Source organism: Zeus faber (genome assembly GCF_960531495.2).
Source record: "Zeus faber genome assembly, chromosome: 7".
Taxonomy (NCBI): Eukaryota; Metazoa; Chordata; class Actinopteri; order Zeiformes; family Zeidae; genus Zeus; species Zeus faber.
This window is the reverse complement of record NC_137203.1, coordinates 34,320,075-34,341,993: the sequence shown is the minus strand read 5'-3', so window position 1 is coordinate 34,341,993 and position 21,919 is coordinate 34,320,075. Positions and strand designations below refer to the sequence as shown.

Below are 21,919 nucleotides of genomic sequence, written 5' to 3'. Positions count from 1 at the left end.
TCTCTCCAGTCCACAAAAGTATTTTCAATAGATTTGAGATTACTATTTCTTGACCAAAAACAATCTCTTCTTATCAGTTACCAATTCACAATATCATAGTATTGTTATATCGGACCACTCTCCAGTGTGAATGGACATACATTTTCCTGATAATGTACAGCCCCGATGGTCACGGCAGCTTGACCCCTCGCTACTGTTATGCACTCAATTTAAAGTATTTGTCCATCAGCAAATAGACCTCTTCCTCGATATAGACAACATATCAGATCGTACTCTGTGGGAAACACTCAAAGCCATTATTAGAGGTCAGATCATTTCTTACACAGCCCACATGAATAAACGTCTCCTAGAAATGGAACAATCTATAATTGATCTGGACAAAAAATATTCAACATCACCCACATCATAACTCTACAAAGAGCTTCTCCTTTCACAGATGGAATTGAATAAACTCTCCTCCAATCAGACAGTGAAGAATCTACCTCGAACAAAACACCAATTCTATGAACATGGAGACAGAGCAGGTAGATTACTCACACATCAACTCAGACGAACATCCAGTAACTCCCAAATTACGGAGATTAATACTGACCCAGACATAATCACATGCGACCAAATTACGGAGATTAATACTGACCCAGACATAATCACATGCGGCCTATTTCCAATCAATTTAAGAAATACTACTCAGACATATCTTTCTGACATAGAACCAAATAGATGTTTAATACAATCGTTCTGAGATGCACTATATATCCCCACTCTCAATTCAGACGCTCAGACCTCCCTTACTCACTTAATAGCCTTAGACTCCTCTTAATCACTTACCGCCAGTGAGATAGAAGCTGCTATTCACTCCATGCAGAGCAAAAAGGCACCAGGACCAGTTGGGTTTCCAATTGAGTATTACAAGGCATTTTCTTCCAAACTAATACCCATTCTTAAAGCATGTATGATGAAACACTAGAAAGTGGCAGTCTACCGCCAACCCTCATGCAAGCAGCTATATCGGTACTGTTAAAAATGGATAAAAACCAACTTGACTGCTCATCCTACACACCCATCAGTCTCCTATGCTGTGCCTACAAAATACTCACCAAATCTCTCGCAACCTGGTTAAATGAGTTGATACCTACAATCATACATCATGACCAAACAGGTTTTATACCAGGGCACCAACCATTCTCTAATGTGAGGCGACTCCTTAATGTATTACACTCAACCCATCCAGTACAGCTGCCTGAGGTGATCTAAACGCTGAAAAGGCATTCGATAGAGTGGGTGTACTTGCATGTCGTCTTAAGGAAATTGTTAAAACGAATGGTCTAATATCACATTATTTCACATTATACCCGCTAGGTCTGTTGCTTGTCGCTATTTCTGTTTGATTTAGCCATGGAACCTCTCACTATTGCGATCAGGAATGATAAGAGAATTTAGGGCATCACAAGGGGGATACAATTCACAAGGTTTCAGTATATGTTGATCTGTTGCTCTATTTTGTCAGACCCAGCACAGTCCATTCCTCACCTCCTACGCCTGCTATAGCCTCTCAGGCTATAAGTTACATTTAACCAAAAGCTTCCTTTTTCCTGCAAATAATATTGGTAAATCACTAAAATATGACCAATTCCGTTTCAGAATTAAACATCAAGTTACTTAGGCGTAACTTTAACTAGTTCCTTTAAAATTCTCACAATGGGAAATTCAATGCAATGTTAGAACGTATGAAAGCAGATTTAGAACGGTGGTCGTGCCTCCCGATTTCACTAGCTGAACATGTTAACACCCTCAAAATGACAATATTACCAAGTGTCCTGTATTTATTTCAAGCACTCCCCATTTGGCTCCCAAAACAATTCTTTGTAAAACTAGGAAAATATATCTCAACTTTTGTATGGAACTAAACAACCCCCCCAAATTAAGAAGATATACTTGGAAAGACCTAAATCTAATGGAGGGCTGGGTCTTCCTAATTTTCTTCTCTATTACTGGGCAGCAAATATCTCCAAACTTACCTACAGGGTGACCGCTTTTTCTGATAAAGATGCGCCTGCCTGGGTAACAATGGTACTCACCTCACATTAATCAATCTCCCCAATCTCCTTATCTGCTCCCTTCTCAGCATGCACTAATTCTACGATTTTCTCCAATCCCGTAGTCTCTAACTCCATTAAAATCCGGATACAATTTCGCAAACATTTCAATCTGAATCAGATAAATGGCCTTTCTCCCCCGTCTCTTAACCATCTCTTCACACCCTCACAAATAGATTAAAATTTTGCTGGTTGGCACCGACACGGATTAATCTTTTTTGATGACCTATTTGATGACAAATCATTCATGTCTTTTGAACTTTTACGCAAATAAACATATCACACTTTTTTGGATATTTGCAAGCTCACAGCTTTGCATCCAAACATTTCCCTACCTACCCCAAACCTCCAAATAAAGATTCCACATACTAACTATTACATTTTAATCCATTTGATAGGGGCCTAATCTCCAAGACATACAACGTTATCCAAAATATTGATCCACCAACAAGGACCAAAATACAGGAAGCTTGGGAACGCGACCTAGAAATGGTATTCCCTGAGGAAGTATGCTATACATACTTCCTCAATCTGTTTAAGGCACGGTTTATTTAAATTCAAGGTACTCCTTAGAATACACTATTCCAATGACAGGCTAGCCAAAATATGCAGATCTGTTAACCCCAACTGTCCTAGATGCAGCAGCCCAGTTTCATTAGGACACTTGTTCTGGTCATATCCATCCCTGGTCAACTTCTGGTCCTCTGTATTCGACTGCCTTTCAGTGCGATGTTGTACAGCCCTTAAACCCACACCACTCACCGCCATCTGTGGAGTAACACCAGTGGAAATTGATGCTACAAATGCACAAAAAAGCAATAGCCTTTAGCAGCCTCATAGCATGCAGACTAATTCTCATGAACTTGAAATCCAACAAACATCACCCCTTCAAGAGATGGATACCAGAGGTGCTGTCCCTGCTCCAGCTTGAGAAAATTAGACACACACTGAGTGGGTCTTTTGACAAGTTTATTAAAGTATGGTCCCCTTTCATTGAATATGTAAACAGACTGTTACCCTCTGATATACCATACTACCCGACTGATGTCTCTCTTACTCAGCTGATTGCTACTATAACCAGTGCCTTTAAACTTTTTTTAAATTATTTACATCCTATTTTATTAACTTATTTGTTTATTTATTTTCCTCTCTCCTTGAACTTGTGATAATCTACCTAATTTCATTGCTCTTTTCTTTTGAGTGCGCTCTTGGTCCCAGGCGAGGTAGGGAGGGATAAGGGGTGGGTATAACATGGCGTAATGTCTACATGAGTCCAGTATGTTTGTTCATGTGTGTATATAATGCAAAATCCCTTAAATATACATATAAAAAAAAAAGTTGCCAGAAGTATTTGGTCTTCACAATTCTTTATTTCACTGTTAATAGTAGAAAAACTTTGTTTTTTGATTCAGAACTCAACATTTTATTTTAAATCATAAAATAAACAGATATGGCATTGACAAAATTATTGACACATTTGGTAGCACAGCCTTGGAAAACAACTGCTGTCAAGCACTTCCTATCGACTTCAGTGAGGGCGTATTCAGACCTGTAATTAATTTGCTTTGTTCCGATTCAGAGAATCATGTGTTAACGATGTTGTACTTTGACCTTGGTTTGATTCGTGTTCACATTGCTATTGCTTAAAAGTGGACCAAAACTTGTATCATCATTTTCAGAGAAGTTTTGGAGGATTTCAGGAAACTACTCTTGAGCTTTGTTCGCCTTGTCAAGTCCGTCTGTCCGTCCCCCCCCCCCCCAGCATCATGTGTGTACAATTGCTTTTCTTGGTATTCTTTTGTTGATATACCAGTGTTCGGGATAACATCTATCCTGTGTGTCCATGCCTCCGCTGCGCTTCTCTCTCCTCATGCAACACAGACCGTGTGGCAGTGAGCAAGGCGCCTGTGTGTGTGTCGCATTACAGTCTGCACCTCGGACCAGTCCCCTGATTAACGAAAGCATCCCATCTTGCATAGCATATACAGTACAGCAAGTTAATTGTTTATTTTTTTGTTGGATCAGTTGCATTCTCACTGCAAACAAACCCCTCCGTGGAACAATTGCAAGTGTGCCAGTCCACTCTCTAGGCAGTGTAGTTTCTTGATGAATTTGATGTGTTGATGAAGAAGGAGAGACCGCTGACACTGACTGAGTAAAATAATAGATTTATTACAAAAGAACAGCATCAGACCAGACTTTGCCTAGGAAGTCCAGGAGAGAACCAAGCCGGAAGGATTCTCTGTTGAATGAGACACAGGCGGTTTCTTTTATACATTGCACAAAGACAATGTTGATGATCTGGTTCCCCTACATAGGTCCCAGTCACATTCCACCACCCTTATCACCAGGACCCCTGGCACCGTCTCTTAGTAATTATCATATACCGTGGGGCTGTTTTGGGACGCCACACATTCCAAGACACCTCAGCAGCTTCACATATGTCCATACAAAATGATCTGGGGGGTTAATGCACCAGGAATCGGAAACAAATGCTCCGAACAAGCTAGGTTAAATACACCCTGAGATTCCTACACCTCTACTGGCAGTTTTCCCCACTCTTCTTTTGCAAACTGCTCCAGTTCTCTCATATTTAAAGGGTGCCTTCTTCCAACTGCTTTTTTCACATCTCTCCAGAGGTGTTCAATGAGATTTAGATCTAAACTCATTGCTGGCCACTGTAGAATAGTCCAGCATTTTGTTCTGAACCATTCCGGGGTGCTTTTTGATGTCTGTTTTGGGTCATTGTCCTGCTGGAGGAGCCATGACCTTTGACAGAGATGCTGCTTTGTGACACGAGGTGGAACATTGTGAGCCAAAATACCTTGGTAATCTCCCAATTTGATGATGACACACAGATTCAAGGCACCCAGTACCAGAGACTGCAAAGACCCCCAAAACATTTTACCGGGTGCGTTTTTTTTCTGTAAACATGGATTATCAGATTTTTCAAAAAGCTCAAATTTGGTCTCATCTGTCCACAGGACATTCTCCCAGAAGGATTTTGGCTTGTTCAGGTGTGTTTTGTCAAACTCCAGCCGGGCTTTCTTGTGTCTCTCTCAGCAGTTGGGTCCTCCTGGGTCTCCTGGCATAGAACCCCTTTCATTGAGTTGGTGACGGATCGTGTGAGTTGAAACTGTTGTACATGTACCTTGTTTCTGAAGGTCAGCTTGAATCTGTTTTGCACTTGTCCAAGGTCCCTTCTCCACCATTTGAACAGTCCTTCACCGCAATCTTTGGTCAACTTTTCTCTTGTGTCCTCTTCCAGGAAGGTTGGCTACAGTATCATGGGCCTTCAACTTCTTGATAACATTGCGCACGGTGGACACAGAAACATCAAGGTTTCTGGAGATGGACTTGTTTGTAGCCTAGAAATTTTCCAGGCTGGGCGATGATCAGGATGATCTTCTGTCTGACCTCCTTCTCCATGCTCAGTGCGGTACATGCAGTGACACAAAACAGCAGAATGAGTACTTTGCTCCATTTAAACTGGTTAAATCAGTGATTATTAGATTGCAGGCACCTGTGACTCACCACAGGTGAGTTTAAGGTGAATCATCTGCTTGAAATCCAGTTTTTTCTTGCAACTTATAAAAAGCTGCCAATGATATTGTCCAGGTCATCCTTGGATTTCTGTGTACAACAAGCCAGGATTCAGTATTTTTTTTCAGCTTTGTTGTTTTGTCGCTCTGCAAACCAAAGATATACATATGTAGATACCAAAATATTTTTTAATTACAACATTTTTTGGAAGATATGGTGTGTTATTTGAAATAAATGCAATGGTGCCAATATTTTTGGCTATGACTGTCAGTAGTTTTGAAATTGTAAAAGTCACACTGCTCAGATGAAGCCCCTTTGCAAAATAGGCTGGTGCAGAAAAAACCTGGAAACACGATAATACAGTTATTTGGTATAGTGTTTTTCTTGGTACTCAAAGACGCTTCACAAGTAGAAAACATGAACATACAATTGATATTATATTTAAAATCTAAAAGGCAGAAGTAGAATTAAAAGACAGAAAAAAGGATACACAGAACAAAACATGGGGTTAGAAAATAAGACTAAGAGATTAAAAGCACTCCTGACGAGATTCATTTTGAGTGTATTTATGAAGGTTGTTATTCAAGACAAATTTTTTTGGGTAGGGCATTCCAGAGGGAGGGGTCAGTAACTATTCTTTACCATCACCTGAAACTGCTCTAGGAAGAGGGGTCTACACCAGAGGCCTGTAGTGTTTGGGACAGGGCCAGTGTAAGATGGGAGAGGGAATTCCCATTGGGACCCATATGTGTGTCAGTCTCATCAGTTGACACAATTAGACAATAGCGGAATAGCGCAATAGTGGGCCCTATAATGGTCATATGATCCAACTCATAGCTGCCTGCATAGACCTGCAATCACTTTTGAAGTCAAGTAGCAATCTGGCGTCCAACCAATACCTTGAGGGTGGACTTGTGTGGTGTCCACCTGATAAAAGACCTCTGAGAGTCTCTGCTGGTGCCAGGTCCACACCCAGGAGGCTGGAAGCAAGTCGACTGTCTCTTAATTTGGTCTGGACTGTACAGCCCAAAATCAGAATCGTGACACTCCAAACACTCAGGTACATCTCATAAAATTTGAATATCATGAAAAAGTTCAATATATTTTGTCACTCATTTCAGAAAGTGAAACCCATATATTATATAGATTCATTACACGTAGAGTGAAATATTTCAAGCCTTTATTTCTTGAAATTTTGATGATTGTGGCTATAGATAATGAAAACCCAAAATTCAGTGTCTCAGAAAATTAGAATATTGTGAAAAAGTACAATATTGGAAAGTCATGGTGTCACACCCTAATCAGCTAATTAACTCAAAACACCTACAAAGGTTCCCGAGCCTTTAAATGGTCTCTGTCTGGGTCAGTAGGCTACACAATCACAGGGAAGACTGCAGACTTGACAGATGTCCAGAAGATAGTCATTGACACTCTGCACAAGGGGGGTAAGCTACAAAGGTCATTGCTAAAGAAGCTGGTTGTTCACAGAGTGCTGTATCCAAGCATATTCATAGAAAGTTGAGTGGAAGGAAAAGGTGTGGTAGGAAAAGGTGCACCAGCAAAAGGGATAACCCCAGCCTTGAGAGGATTGTCAAGCAAAATCCATTCAAGATTTTGGGGGAGCTTCACAAGGAGTGGACTGAGGCTGGAGTCAGCGCATCAAGAGCCACTACACACAAACAAATCCTAGGCATGGGCTACAAATGTCGTATTCCTCGTGTCAAGCCACTCCTGAACCAGAGACAACGTCAGAAGCGTCTTACCTGGGCTGTGGAGAAAAAGAATTGGACTGTTGCTCAGTGGTCCAAAGTCCTCTTTTCAGATGAAAGTAGATTTTGCATGTCATTTGGAAATCAAGGTCCCAGAGTTGGAGGAAAGGTGGAGAGGCACAGAATCCACATTTCTTGAAGTCCAGTGTGAAGTTTCCACAGTCAGTGACGATTTGGGCTGCCATGTCATCTGCTGGTGTTGGTCCACTGTGTTTTCTGAAGTCCACAGTCAACACAGCCATCTACCAGGAAATTTGAGAGCACTTCATGCTTCCTTCTGCTAACAAGCTTTATGGAGATGCTGATTTCAATTTCCAGCAGGACTTGGCACCTGCCCACACTTCCAAAGGTACCAAAAGCTGGTTCAATGACCATGGTGTTACTGCGCTTGATTGGCCAGCAAACGCCTGATCTGAACCCCATAGAGAATCTGGGGTATTGTCAAGAGGAAGATGAGAGACACCAGGCCCAACAGTGCAGATGACCTGAAGGCTGCTATCAAAGCAACCTGGCCTTCCATTACACCTGAGCAGTGCCACAGGCTGATCGCCTCCATGCCACGCCGCATTGATGCAGTAATTAATGCAAAAGGAGGCCCAACCAAGTATTGAGTGCATAGAAATGAACATACTTTTCAGAAGCCTGACATTTCTGTTCAAAGTATCCTTTTTTTATTGATCTTATGTAATATTCTAATTTTCTGAGACACTGAATTTTGGGTTTTCATTATCTATAACCACAATCATCAAAATTTCATGAAATCAAGGCATGAAATATTTCACTCTGTGTAATGAATCTATATAATATATGGGTTTCACTTTCTGAAATGAGTGACAAAAAATATTGAACTTTTTCATGATATTCAAATTTTATGAGATGTACCTGTAGATGGCTGCAGGTTAAGTAAGAGAGCTTCTCTTTGCAAACAAGGTGTCAGCCTTGTGGGCTCGGGGGTTCTGCCCTCTCCACTTCTTCCGAGGGGATTCCGTCCAGTCCTCTCCCTTTCTCCTGTGTGATGCCCCAGCCCCACACCAGAGGGAGGTAGAATTGAATAGGCCATGCCATTCTCCAGTTCATTCTAGCAGGATTCTCAGTTAGATTCACCTGTCTGACAATGCAACATGCATTGTCAGACAGGTGATTTCAAAGTTAAAAGTTGATGGATTTTCAAATCAGAATTGTGACACTCCAAATGCTCAGTATTTTACAAATTAGAGGACGCTGATACGCGAAAATTAACGAAATATGTTTTATTTCCATAAAAAAAAAAAAAAAAAAAAGCAAAATGACAGTGGACAAGTAATGTCATCGGTAGGTCTTGTGGGGTGATCCTGGTATTCAGTGGTTAGTACCAGTGAACCAGCGATGGGGTCATGGACACCCAAGGCTCATTGATGCACTTGGGGAGCGAAGGCTAGCCCGCCTGGTCTGATCCCACAGAAGCTATCGCTACTGTAGCACAAATTGCTACAATAGAGTTAATGCTGGCTATGATGAGGTCCACTTGAGGGGTGTCTAAAACATATTACAAGATTCTTCAAGGCATGAATATGACATATTTTGCTTTATGGATATATTTATGGATATTGCTGTTTCCACTGTCAATAGAAGCCCTTTTGTTATGAATTATTGGTATTTTCATTCTATTATATATGTAATAAACTGGAGCCGCACAATCACCAGACCAACCGCGCCAGCCAAGATCGCCATGTACAACTCCTCTATCAGCTTCCTTGCTACAAGCACCAAAAAACATCCAGTTGGGGGGCCCAGCGGGACCGCTCCCAGTGGGACAGAGTGGAACTATTTTAGTTATGTTTATGTTTTTCGTTCATACAAGTAGGAAACTCTGAAATACATCTAAAATGAAAACACACTCTGACCGTCTCTCCCCATTGCTTCTATATTTTGCCATCCTATGGGGGTAAAAAAAACTTTTTTGCCCATGACTTGAATGTTCAGTGTTATGTCTGAATTGATGACATTTTAATTGCAAATCTCTTTCTGACCAGACGCTGGGTGCTTTTGCAAATCCTCCAGCAGTGTTCTGCAAAGAGGTGCTACAGGAAAGAGCAAGGGGAAGCAAGTTTATCCAGTGTATCCATGGAAGGGAATGGTCAGATTCTCTGTGAGCCCCTGGCCAGGATTATTAACGAGGAATTGACCGTCTGCTCTGATGCTGCAGGCCGCTACGCCAGTAACTATAATGCCTGGTCTCACCGCATCTGGGTGCTGCAGCACATGGCAAAGCGCAGCATTAAGGTATGTGGAGTTTTTCAATTTAGATATTGTGCAGTACTACCATTTGTACATTAGTGATAAAGGGCTTGTAAATAGCAATACCCATGCATAGAATGTAAGGTCTTCTTTATGACTCTATTATGTTTTTTATAAAAATAATATGATAACGATGATGTAATTTCCTGTAAGATAAAATACACTTAAGAAAAAAAGTATTTGTGTAGGATAAATGGTTAAAGTCATTGTTTTCATTTTATTTTCTTCACACCTTTTAATGATTTGACTGATTACTTATTGTTGTTTGTTGCAATTCCATTGTAATTTAAGGCACTTAGATTTAGATTATTGTGTTCATGGTCATCTATGAGATATTGACTTGCTCTTGCTCCAATTTTCCATCTGGTCCAGTTTTGCTCCTTGATGGGTTTGTGTTATCCGCACTATAGAATTATCAATCAAATATTTCAAAATAATATATGAAAACATCCATGCATCTATGTGTATGTATTCAATTTCAGTGGAATTCAAAGGGCTGTATTTGCATGGGAAACATGTTTACATGACCAAACAAATTGAAAACAATAAATTAAAAGTGTGTGTGTGTATGTGTGTGCACGCGCCTTACCAGTCAAAAGTTTACTTTTCTCTTTATTTTTATTTTCTACATCGTAGAATCATAGAGAAGACATCAAAACTATGAAATAACACATTAGGGCTGTGCGATATACACTGAACAGCCACAACATTAAAACCACCACTAATAACCTCTAATATTGTCTAGCTCCGCCTTGTGCCGCCAAAACAGCTCTCACCAGTCCAAGCATGGACTTTACATGACCTCTGAAGGGGTTCTGTGGTATCTGGCACCCAGACGTTAGCAACAGATCCTTTTAGTCTTGTAATATGCGAGGTCGGGCCCCCATGGATCGGGCTTGTCCCAGCACATCCCACAGATGCTCGTTCAGATTCGACCCTAACCCCAGCTATCCACATGATGTAGAAGAAAACATGATTCATCAGACCAGGCCACCTTCTTCCATTGTTCCATGCTCCATTGTTCCATGCCTGTTTTAGGCGCTTTCGGTGGTGAACATCAGCATGGGCACTCTGACCTGTCTAAAATGTGTTATATTGCGATATATATTGTCATCAAGATATGGAATGACCTACTGTCTATCGGGATAAAATATTTTGGCCATATCGCAAGGCCCTATAACACATGGAATTATGTATTAACCAAAAAAGTGTCAATCTCCTGAATAGCCCAACCAATGCCAGATTTTTGTGTCCAATGAGTTCTAGCCAGATTTTTTGACTGATATTTGTCAAAAAGTGCAACATCTTCAAATAAATTTAAAAAACTTCTACTGTCGAGTTAAATGTTCTCAAAGATAGAAACTTTAATAAAATATATACATATTTTATTAAAGTTTCTATATTTGAGAACATTTAACTTATAAGCAAACAAATAAAGATAAACATCCAAATATCTTTTTGATAGATACATTTTTTTTTTAAAGATGATATTACATTTTTTATATTTTTATTCAGAGTTCCGGTGAATGAATCACCACTTTCAAAACAAATTAGTTTTCAGAGTTTCCAGTGAACACAGCATAGCTTCCTGGAAAGCCGTGTCAGTGTCTCAACGTGAGTGTAAAAAAACATGGATGGATTTATAATGCCTAGTTGGTTATTTTGGTGACAAGTCAGACAAATATAGGATAAATAATCAATATTTTTTTGTTTTATACTTTTTTTCAAAGTCGGGACACATCTGCTGCATGACTGCAGATCCCGGATTGGATGGATTTCTGCATTGACTGACCCTTGCTCAGTTGAGCTGTTCTTGCCATAATATCTACTACAGTGCAGACAGTATAATGGTCTTTTGTGAAATAGGGCTACTTACTGTATACCAACCCTACTTTGTCATAACATGAGTAATTGGCTCAAACCCATTAAGAACGAAAGAAATTTCACAAATTAGGAAATCAGGTCCTTAACTTTCCTAGCTCGCTTAAAAATAAACTTGCAAATACAGTAGGGGGCCTTCCAACAGTGAGTACAAAGCAACTATTAACTAGAGAAATCAAGTTGCTGAGTATCTGAATTTATCATAAAACTTTGGTTACTATAAAAATAAAACAAACAGATTCATGATGTGCATTCGCAGTCCAGAAAGTTTCAAGTAGATAAAAACTAGAATTTGTAAAAGAAGAACTAAATGAGCAGACTAAAGAAAAACGTGAAAAGGTTCAGAAGTTGATGCAGGGTGGAAAAAGCCACCTTTAAGAGATGTCGGCTCTCCTTGTAGAAGAGGAGGGGCGGGTCGCTCAGAAGCAGCCCTGTGACGTTGTGTTCTTCTGATCTGGCTTATAGCGGTTCATCCTTATTTTATACAAATACTTAATTTGATAGTTTACACAGAAGACTCATGTAAGCTCCCATCACCTTCAATTCATGGACTGAAAACAACATATATGAACTTTTAACAGTGTTATCAGGAAAAACATATGATAAAATAAAACGTCCTGACACGCTTACACATTTTAACATGTAATTTGTGATAAATCCACACAAACATTTGACTATGTGATGTAACAAATTCATACCTGTGAAAAGAAAGCGTATTAAAACACTTAATTTGAGTAAAACAAACACATTCTATCAATGTGCCCTTGGTAGTGAAAGGGGCCTCTTATCCCCACCACTTGATGGTGGTAAAGATCCATGGCAAAAATACATGACACCACAATTCCATGACAACTCTGTCTGGTGTCGTAGAGCCTTCACATTTTCAGTAATGAGTAAAAATAATTGGGTATTACGGAATAGATTACTGGATGATATAATAAATAACTCATATGGATACAGTTGTGTTCTTAAACATGCAATGCAGTGTGGAAACGTTCTAAAAGTATGTGCTTCCGAAAAGTGATGGTTTAGCTCTGAGAAAGGTGTGTATGTTTTTGAGCAAAGTTAAGGAGAAAAGTCTACACAGAGGGAAGTAAGAAATGTCCCTTGTCTTTATTAAACATTGCCTCTCATGGGGAAATTATGTATATTGGATGTCCATGCACAGATTCAAAGTGTTGTCCTTTACCATGCCCTGGGTCACTAAGAGGTTTCCCATCTTGTGAGAATCACCTTATCAAATACTGCCAGGATGTGGGAGAGTGTCCTTCTGACAGGTTAACATTGTAGGCTAAAAGCCAAAATACCAATGGTCCGTTTCTAACACAAAAGTTGTGTTGTGGGCCCCACAGTATATAGGTGTTATAGATCACCTCCAATCGGTTTTGACAGTTTGATTTTTTTGCCTGTCAGCAATGATCCGGTGGATTAGAAGGTGGTCGGAGTTCCCCAGTGGAATGGCGTGATACACAGTTAATAGTCTGTTTGTACAGGTTATCTCCTTTCTGGCGATAACCTGTCAATGCTGTGTTTGAAAAAATTACACTCCAGTTTAAGAGGTGGCCATAGCATGGAGACTGCGCTCCTTGAGCTTCTTAATGTTTTTTTATTAGAAGCCAATACCAGTTTCTCCTTAATTATTGTTCTTTTAGCCCATACTGCTTTCTACACAACGAAGATCAGTGCCAACTGTAGAGCTCTTGGCATCATTTTTGACAGCCAACATTTCACTGTAGCTTTGAAGAAATTTTCAAATTAAATCAATTTTATCTGTCAAGATTCTGGAAATGGATATTCTTGGCTTAATCACATCATGTTAAGACTCCTGCAATTCACTGCACACCTATCTTAGCCAGCACAACATATCTAAACTTCAGTTAATTCAAAATACAGCGGCCAGACTCCTTGCACCTCAGCATTGAATTCCTGTTCCCTTTTGGAAATGATTTTAATATTTTATTGATCAATTATAAGGCTTGTATTGGTTGTATTCCAGTTCTATCACAGACCATGTAACCACCAATGAGCCGGAGGTCTTCTGGTAGGTCCTCGTTTTAAGTTCCAAGGTCCAGGCTCAGCCCAGGGGAGAGCCTTTGCCATCAGGCCCTGTTATTTTCTTATTTGTACTGTATCCATTTGTTGCATGTGTGTGTGATTTTACTGTTTCTATCTGCTTGTTACATGTATTTATTGCTTTCTGTTTTTTATTGTCTGATCACTTTGTAACTTGGTTTTGAATGATGCTATTTAAATTATATTGTTATTTATCCATTACGCTGCTGTTAATTTATTCTACAATGTTGCTCCAACCCAGGTTTACCTTGACGAGTTATCGTCCATGCGCCTATGGGTGTCAATGCATGTGTCAGACCACAGTGGCTTTCACTTCCGTCAGTTCCTGCTCAAGGCAATAATAAAAGAGCTCTGTCAAGGTCAAGAGTCGACCGCCATGAATACCCTACCCCAAACCCAAAGTCTGCACCTCCAGGCTTCCAGGGAGACCTCTGTCTCTGAGGACGGGAATAAGAAGACACAGCAGTCTGGTCTCGTGACTATGCTCCAGCTCTTCCACCAGGAAATGGAACTATGCTCAGACCTGATCCAGTCCTTCCCTGGCCATGAGACACTGTGGTGTCACAGGTAAGACTGCTCACACCAGAGTTTTGAGAATTAAATAGTGTATGTATGTATGTATGTATGTATGTATGTATGTATGTATGTGTGTGTGTGTGTATATATATATATATATATATATATATATATATATATATATATATATATATATACACACATACATACATACATACATACTAGGGGGCAGAATCGCTAATCCAGTTTTGCTTGATCAGCATTGATGTTAGCACCATACTTCACACTGTTGTTAGATATGTAGTGCTTAACAGCTGTAGAGTTATATGAAAGCAGCAGGAAAATGGACAGCTGTGAGATTGAAATGGAAGAAAAGCTCCAATTGTTGATGTTGGCTATTAAATTGGCCGAAGACCAAACAGCTCAAATTATTTTACAGCTCCATTTCCTGCAATGAGTCAGTGGCCAAAAGATATAATGCAAAACATTAGAATTTTCTTTTTTTTTATTTAAGAATTTATTTAATAAAATGTGACTCACCACAGCAAAAGCCACCATCTCGTGCATTTCTAAAATCGCCAGGAGCAGCCAAATAAGTTGAAAAACCTTTCTCAAAGGAAAATTCGATTTTTCCAGAGTCGTGTTCCTTTGTGTTTTTTTTATCTCTCAACGTATTTTCAAAACATAGTTTGATTTATAAATAGTAGAAAATGTTAAACCGTGTAGTTAAATATTCCCGTTAGATTGCATGGGGAAACGCAGTTCACTTACTGAGACGCTAAACAACACTGAACGACGCAGATCGATCGTTTCCTTTAATGCGACTGTCCAGGTGAAGATCCATTTTCCATGTGATGTGAAGTCACAATGTGAAACCGTTTTGATAGAGTTCAGCCTTTAAATGTTACGTGTTTTATACAGACACAGTGTCACTGACGTCACCGTCACTTCCGTAAACAAGACGAGGCTCCGGTTTCACTTGTCTGTGAAAACTCCGGTTGATTAGGAGAAGCGGGTGGAGGAAGATCTAAATCATTTCGTGTTGAGTTGAGTGCGATAGATCCAAGTCAGTTTAAGCAGCGCAAACTGGACTTCATTTTCCGTGATGATAGTCAGTTCTCCGACAGCGATGCTTAAATATGAGATTACTCTGGACTTGTAGAACATTTCAAACAGCGGATTTCAACCCAAGTGTGACTATCAAACAAAATATTTTCAAGAACCACTGGAAAATAAATTCCAAACAATTCCAAACATGTATATTCTTAGTGTTAAATAAGCTTTTTTCAAAACAAAAATGCATTCAACGTTCCCTCAAAACACAAGAACAAAGGCCCATTTCGCAGTATGTTAAGTTGCCATGTGGCTTTGGCTACCAAATTTGCATTATGGGAGCTAGGTGAATGAGGGCAAGTCTCGGCCAAACCTTCAAGGGTGATTATCTCAGAAACACAGTTTGCTACACCCTTGTCATTAACTAGTCATAGCTTTAAAAATATTTGCTTGTTTGGAAGCTCTGATTCTCCTCTTTCAAGCGATGTGGACAAAATGCCGCCAAATGACCCTAAAGTATGCGGTGGGTCACAAATATGTTGTATTTCACTTCAAACTATATAAGACAGAAAGATGAAATAGAGAAAAAACAAAAATGCATATCAAAAGGTTTATGCTTTAAATTAATTGTCTTTGCATATTTAATGTTGAAAGAATAGAGAAATCATCTTCAGTGATAATTTGTTTCCATTCAAACTTGATTAAAAATATTTCAACTAAGTCGAACGATATCTTTTTTTTTTCTATTTTTTAAACAATAATCTTCTAGTCATTTTTCATCTCATTCAGGAGGCACATCTTCTTCCTGTGGCACCACTGGAAGCAGGATCATCAGCATTCCCACTGTAACAACACAGACACTAAGTCACCTCACTCTCAATACGCCTGCACGGATCTGAGCTCCGGCCCGTGCACAGGTCTGTCTAAGAGTACTGAACAAAGCTGCGGCGGGGACACTGTTAATGGACAGCCGCAAGTTGGCGAGGTCATGGAAGTAGACGGGGTGACCTCGCCAAACTCCCATGACATCAAACGTCTGAAGAGAGGTTTCCTGATATCTTGCTCACCTGCCCTGCAATCTGAGCACAACTTCATATTCAGTATACTGGAGGGCTGCTGCTTGGAGCAGAGACGCTTTGCACTCGCGTACAAGAAGTGGTTGGAAACAGTCATTATTCAGTAGTTTTAAAGGACAATTAGCCGGACTTGTCTCCTTTCTCAGCAATGCAGTTGCCTTTGGACACAGGACACAGGATCTGATTACTCCTCCCTTATTGCTAGCCTCTATACAATGACACATTTGCTGACAGTTAAATTGTCAGAAGTTCAACATGGTTCGATGCCTCTCCTTAAGACATTGTCCCAAAAACTTGCAAATTCCTATTTATTGTCCAGAACGATACCGCTGACATTTCAAAATAAATATTAGCATTTTTTTTTTATTATTATTATTTTTTTTTAACAAGAAATGTATTTGTTTGACTAAATGTGTCCAGCAGTAGAGTCTTAATTTGGCTAATCCTGCTACAACAAATGCTTCAACAATATAAAGATGTACTCAACACATATTGGTTTAAGTAGGAAGGCAAATGACAGGATATTTGACATGTTGAAATCGGTCCGTATGCATTCTGTAATCAATATATCCCACCTTATGTCTTTGTGGTTTTCAACTTCCACCAGTATGGCGTTCAGGTTAACTTGCTTGTTAAGTGTTTTCCCTCTTTATTTTAGCAATAAAGTTGCTATGTGTGAAAAATGTATATTTGTATAGTAGAATATAATGTGCAACTCCATGTACCACAGTGGAGATGATGGGGAACATAATTTTGAAGTAAGATAGATGCTGCATTGATATCTCAGTTTGTGTTCTATTCATTTAATGAAGCTTCAGCATCATCAGAGGTCAATAAATTGGTAACCTTGTAGTTTTCTCTATATTTTCATTGTTCTTGTCTCAGTTTTGATTGCAATTCTCCCATTTAGATTTTTTTTATTTTAATTTCAACATTATATCTTGAGGCTGTCATTTGATCCATTTGTTGTATATTTAGGTGCTGTCGTACAAATAACACAGATAAATCTGAGAAAGATACAATTTGTTTGCAAATCTCTTCCAACTACAGAAGAGCATGCACATTGCAAGGAGTTTCTATATACAGTATGTACGCCCATATATTTGTCATGCAGCTGATTGGTTTCCGAGTAGACCCATAGTACCTGAATGAAGACTGAATCACTTTTTTTCTAGCTAGTGCTGTTGAATGAAATATAATTCAGAAAACATCTGTCAGAGTATTGTTACAGTGATAACGAAACATGGACAGAGATGACATGAAGAATATTAATTTGCCCTTACAAAGGGATTTTGTTTCAAGTGGATTTTTACCACTTACCCGGGGTTTCCAGCAGTTTCTTTCCTTCAAACTTGTATTAAAAAACAATGTTTTAGGCAAAACGTTCTACTCGTGAACAATAAATATTTAGTAGCTGATTTGAGTGCCCTTTTGTAGTTTGAAACAAAGTCGGGTCAGCAATTGCAATAGTGAAGGTTCTTTAGGGCAGTACAATTGTAATAGTGAAGGTTCTTTAGGCATTTTTGGTAGGAGATTTACATTCACTGGTGCTATGCGCTAACGTTAATATTTTAATATTATTGTAATGATGTGTACCGGTTAATAGTGTGTAGCAACAGGTTAAAGAAATCTAAATGCTTCAGGCTATTTTGAGACTATTGTTTTGTGAGGGTGTTCCTTAGTAATTGTAGATACACATTTTTTATTTTTTTTTAACACTTGTATTGAATGCCATTTTGCACCTAGCCAAGTAAACACTAAGAAACTGCCTTTTCTGTAAACACTGTATTGTTAAATACTCCTGCCAATAAATGTGGGTTTTTCTTTTATTATTATAATTAATTGGGTTTTTGAAGTTTGTTTATTTTTAATTGGGGATGAAGCAACAAAGTTTGGGGAAAGTTTCCCCAAATCATCAGGAATATTTGTGTCCTCATGTTACATACAGAATTTCTTCTTTGTATTGGGATTGTTTTTCTTATCTTGCTCTTTTACAATAATGTTGTATAAGAAAGTGGATGTTTTTATCCACTAGAACGTTATCTACTTCATTGGAATAAGGAATCATAAAATGGCTAAAATAGTGATGCACCAGGACTGAAAATATTTGAATCTCCGCTTTCAGACTGCACTGTAAATACTGTGGTAGTGCAAAGATTTGGACACCCCATTCTTGGGGGATTTTTTTCCCATTCTTCCTTGGAGCGCACCTCTAATTTCTTGGCCTCCTTTCAGAAGGAAACTGACATGAACATGCAAACTCCACATGAAAAGGCCCCAGGCAGGTTCAAACCCAGAACCTGCTTCTTGGGAGGTGTGTGAATAGTGCTAACTGTAAGAACTGAGCCACCATGCCACCGCAATGAATTATACAGAAAAAGGTTCCCAGACTTTTTCAAAGGGATTTTTTTTCCATTCTTTTATGAGAGATACTATCCTTTAAAAAAAATAAATAAATAAATAAATCTTACTTTAAACTTTGAAGAAAGGTGTTTAAGTTGATATGGTTTGGAGGTCAGTTTGAGTTTATTTAGACATTAATTGTAACATTTTTGCACTGTAGGTAAACTGTGTTTATTATGTAGTTTAGTGTTTATTAGCATATTACAGTATATTTTCATTACTGGATAATAGTTACAGCTAGTTATAGCTAGTTAGCACATAGTAATTTATCCTGTTCATAGTATTGCGTTTTGGTTTTGTATATCTTTATATATCTGACTTACTGTTTTTCTTTTGTATTTTTGGGAAATTTGTATATCTAAAAATGTAATTTTTATTTACATTTTTACTTCACTTATTTATCAATGCTAATTGATTGCACTGTGATTCACCAAACCTCACCAGAACAAATTCCGAGTATATGTAAATGTACCTACTGAATAAAACTGACGTGTGTGTGTGTGTGTGTGTGTGTGTGTGTGTGTGTGTGTGTGTGTGTGTGTGTGTGTGTGTGTGTGTGTGTGTGTGTGTGTGTGTGTGTGTGGTATATATTGACACACACCAGCCAAACGTTTGTACACACCTACTACTACTTTGAAGAATATAAAATATATTTGGATAACACTTTTTTTGGTTACTCCATCATGCCACATGTTATAGTTTTGAATATTATAATTTTGAGTATGTGTGTCCAAACTTTTCACTGGTACTGTATTTCATTTATATACTGTATATGTGGATGAATGGATGGTACCCTTGCATTTAAGGATGTAGAATATATTTAGAAAAACAACTTTGGTCTTCACACATTAATCTGCTTGATACACAATAGCACCGCATAAAAACAATGAGAATAAAAAAATCGGTGATAGTTGTAATGGCATAAAAACTGAAAAGTTGCTGTGACACAATTATTGACACCCTTTGGAACATTTCAAATCAGTCTGGTTAGAGGAACTACATTCTCGTGTGCAGTGTAATTAGACTTGCTTATGGTGGATTGCAGGTGCTCACGTGATGCAAATTAACTAAGGGTTAATTTAAAGACCGAAAGCAGTCTATTCTGATTCTGTGTTCCTTTGTGACAATGGTGAAGAGAAGAGCTCTCTGAGGACATCAGAAAAATCTATAATCAAACATAAAAATTCAAAAGACTCCAAGGTGGTCTCCAAAGACCTTGGCAACTCCCTTTTCCACAGTTTGCAACATATTCATATAACCACAATGATGTGGTTATACCACCACCACCATGTTATCATTGCCAAGGCTTGTGCAACTTAGTGTTAGAAATGGGTGGCATTAGTACTGTCCAGGTAATTTTTCCCTTTTTCTTCAGAGGGAAAAAAAATAAAAATTTAACATTTATTTTTCTTCTAATTCTTTGAAAATCCAATAAAAATGTTCTGATGACCAAAAGTTGTTACATTTCCAATTATTTATGAAGAAATTGTACATTAGAGAGAGAGAGATGTGTGTCTATATATATATATATATATATATATATATATACATACATACACACACACACACACAAACACAAAAAGTTAGGGATATTCGGCTTTCGGGTGAAACTTCAGGATGAACCTAAAATGCAATATAACTTTTACAGGTGAACTTAATTTGACCTTCTCTAAACTTGAACGCATACAAAATTCACAACAGAACCATTCCAACCGTTCCATGAATCGACCAATACATTTCCTGGTTCAATTAGAATTGGTATTTAAACAGTCCTCTTCATCATGCTGTTCACATTTTGACATCATGAGTACACGATGACACCTAACAATTGATCAACAGTACCTCGCCAACCTTTTAGTTTCTTAACCTTCAAACAGGATGTTCTCGGAGGGAAGTGGCCACTGAGCTTAGAGTGTCAGAGTGTCATCGGCATCTTGCAACAGAGATACAGAGAGACTGGGAGAGTCACAGAAAGGCATAGAAGTGGACGTCCTTTGGCCACATCCCACACTGATGACCGCTTCATTGTGAACAGTGCCTTGCGGTACCGGATGATGAATGCCACTCCACTCCAGGCACATTTAATGGAGATGAGAGGCACCCAAGTGTCACGTCAGACCATTCGAAACCGTTGACATCAGTGTGGTCTGCGTGCTAGACGACCTGCACAGGTACCTGACCACACCACCAGGCACAGGCATCATCGTCTTGCATGGGCCAGGAAGCATTTACGCTGGATGAGGCACCGTTGGGCCTCAGTGCTGTTCCCTGATGAAAGTCGATTCACGTTGAGCAGAAATGATGGCCGCCAACGATGTTGGAGACGTCAAGGAGAGTGCTATGCATCAGCCACTGTTGTCACCAGACGAGCCTTTGCTGGTGGTGGTGTTACAGTGTGGGCAGGTGTGTCTAGTCAATACAGAACTGCCCTACACTTTGTGAATGGTACAGTGACAAGCCCATACTACCTGAATAACATCATTAATCCAGTCATTGTGCCCATGCATGAACAACACGGGCCTCATTTCATCTTCATGGACGACAATGCTCCAGCTCATCGAGGTCGCATCATTAGGGAACGGCTGCTGGAGACTGGGGTACCTCAAATGGAGTGGCCTGCACTTTCGCCAGACCTGAATCCCATAGAAAACCTATGGGATCAGCTGAGTCACCGTAGAGGCTCGTCACTCTGTACCCCAGAACCTCAATGACCTGAGGGCCGCCCTTCAAGAAGAGTTGGGTACCATGCCTCAGCAGACAATAAGTCGACTTGTGAACAGCATGAGCCGTCGTCGTCAAGCTGTGATTGATGCTTGAGGGCACATGACAAGTTATGGAGACATTGACATTTTTTGTTGTGGTATACCCACCACTGTTGTTGGCTTTTGTTTCAATCAATTGTTTGAGATGAGGAAATCACCATTGCATGCTTCTACTTAAATGCCCTACTTTCATGATATAATATCATTGTAGCGTAAACTTTTGACATTTTCCATAAATTTCACCCAAAAGCCAAATAACTTTTTGTGAGTAATATATATATATTTATATATATATATATATTAGTGTGTGAAAGTATGTATGTATGAATGTAAGGGAGCTCATACCATTGGCAAGAACTATATATACAGTAATAGAATACACTCATGTAGTGGCCACTTTATTTTAATGTAAGTATCTAATCAGCCATCATGTGGCAGCAAAATGCATAAAATCATGCAGATATGGTCAA

The 21,919-nt window shown here is 39.1% G+C and overlaps 1 protein-coding gene across 1 annotated transcript in view; it reads left to right on the top strand.

Annotated features, from left to right (window-relative positions):
• ptar1 (protein prenyltransferase alpha subunit repeat containing 1) overlaps positions 1 to 18,113 on the top strand; it is a 51,155-nt gene extending 33,042 nt beyond the window's left edge. The window contains exons 5-7 of the mRNA XM_080004500.1: positions 9,421 to 9,670; positions 13,881 to 14,206; positions 15,998 to 18,113. Of these exons, the coding sequence (XP_079860626.1) occupies positions 9,421 to 9,670; positions 13,881 to 14,206; positions 15,998 to 16,391 (970 nt within the window). The 3' untranslated portion in view covers positions 16,392 to 18,113. The remainder of the gene's footprint in view (positions 1 to 9,420; positions 9,671 to 13,880; positions 14,207 to 15,997) is intronic.
• Positions 18,114 to 21,919: the final 3,806 nt, after the last annotated feature.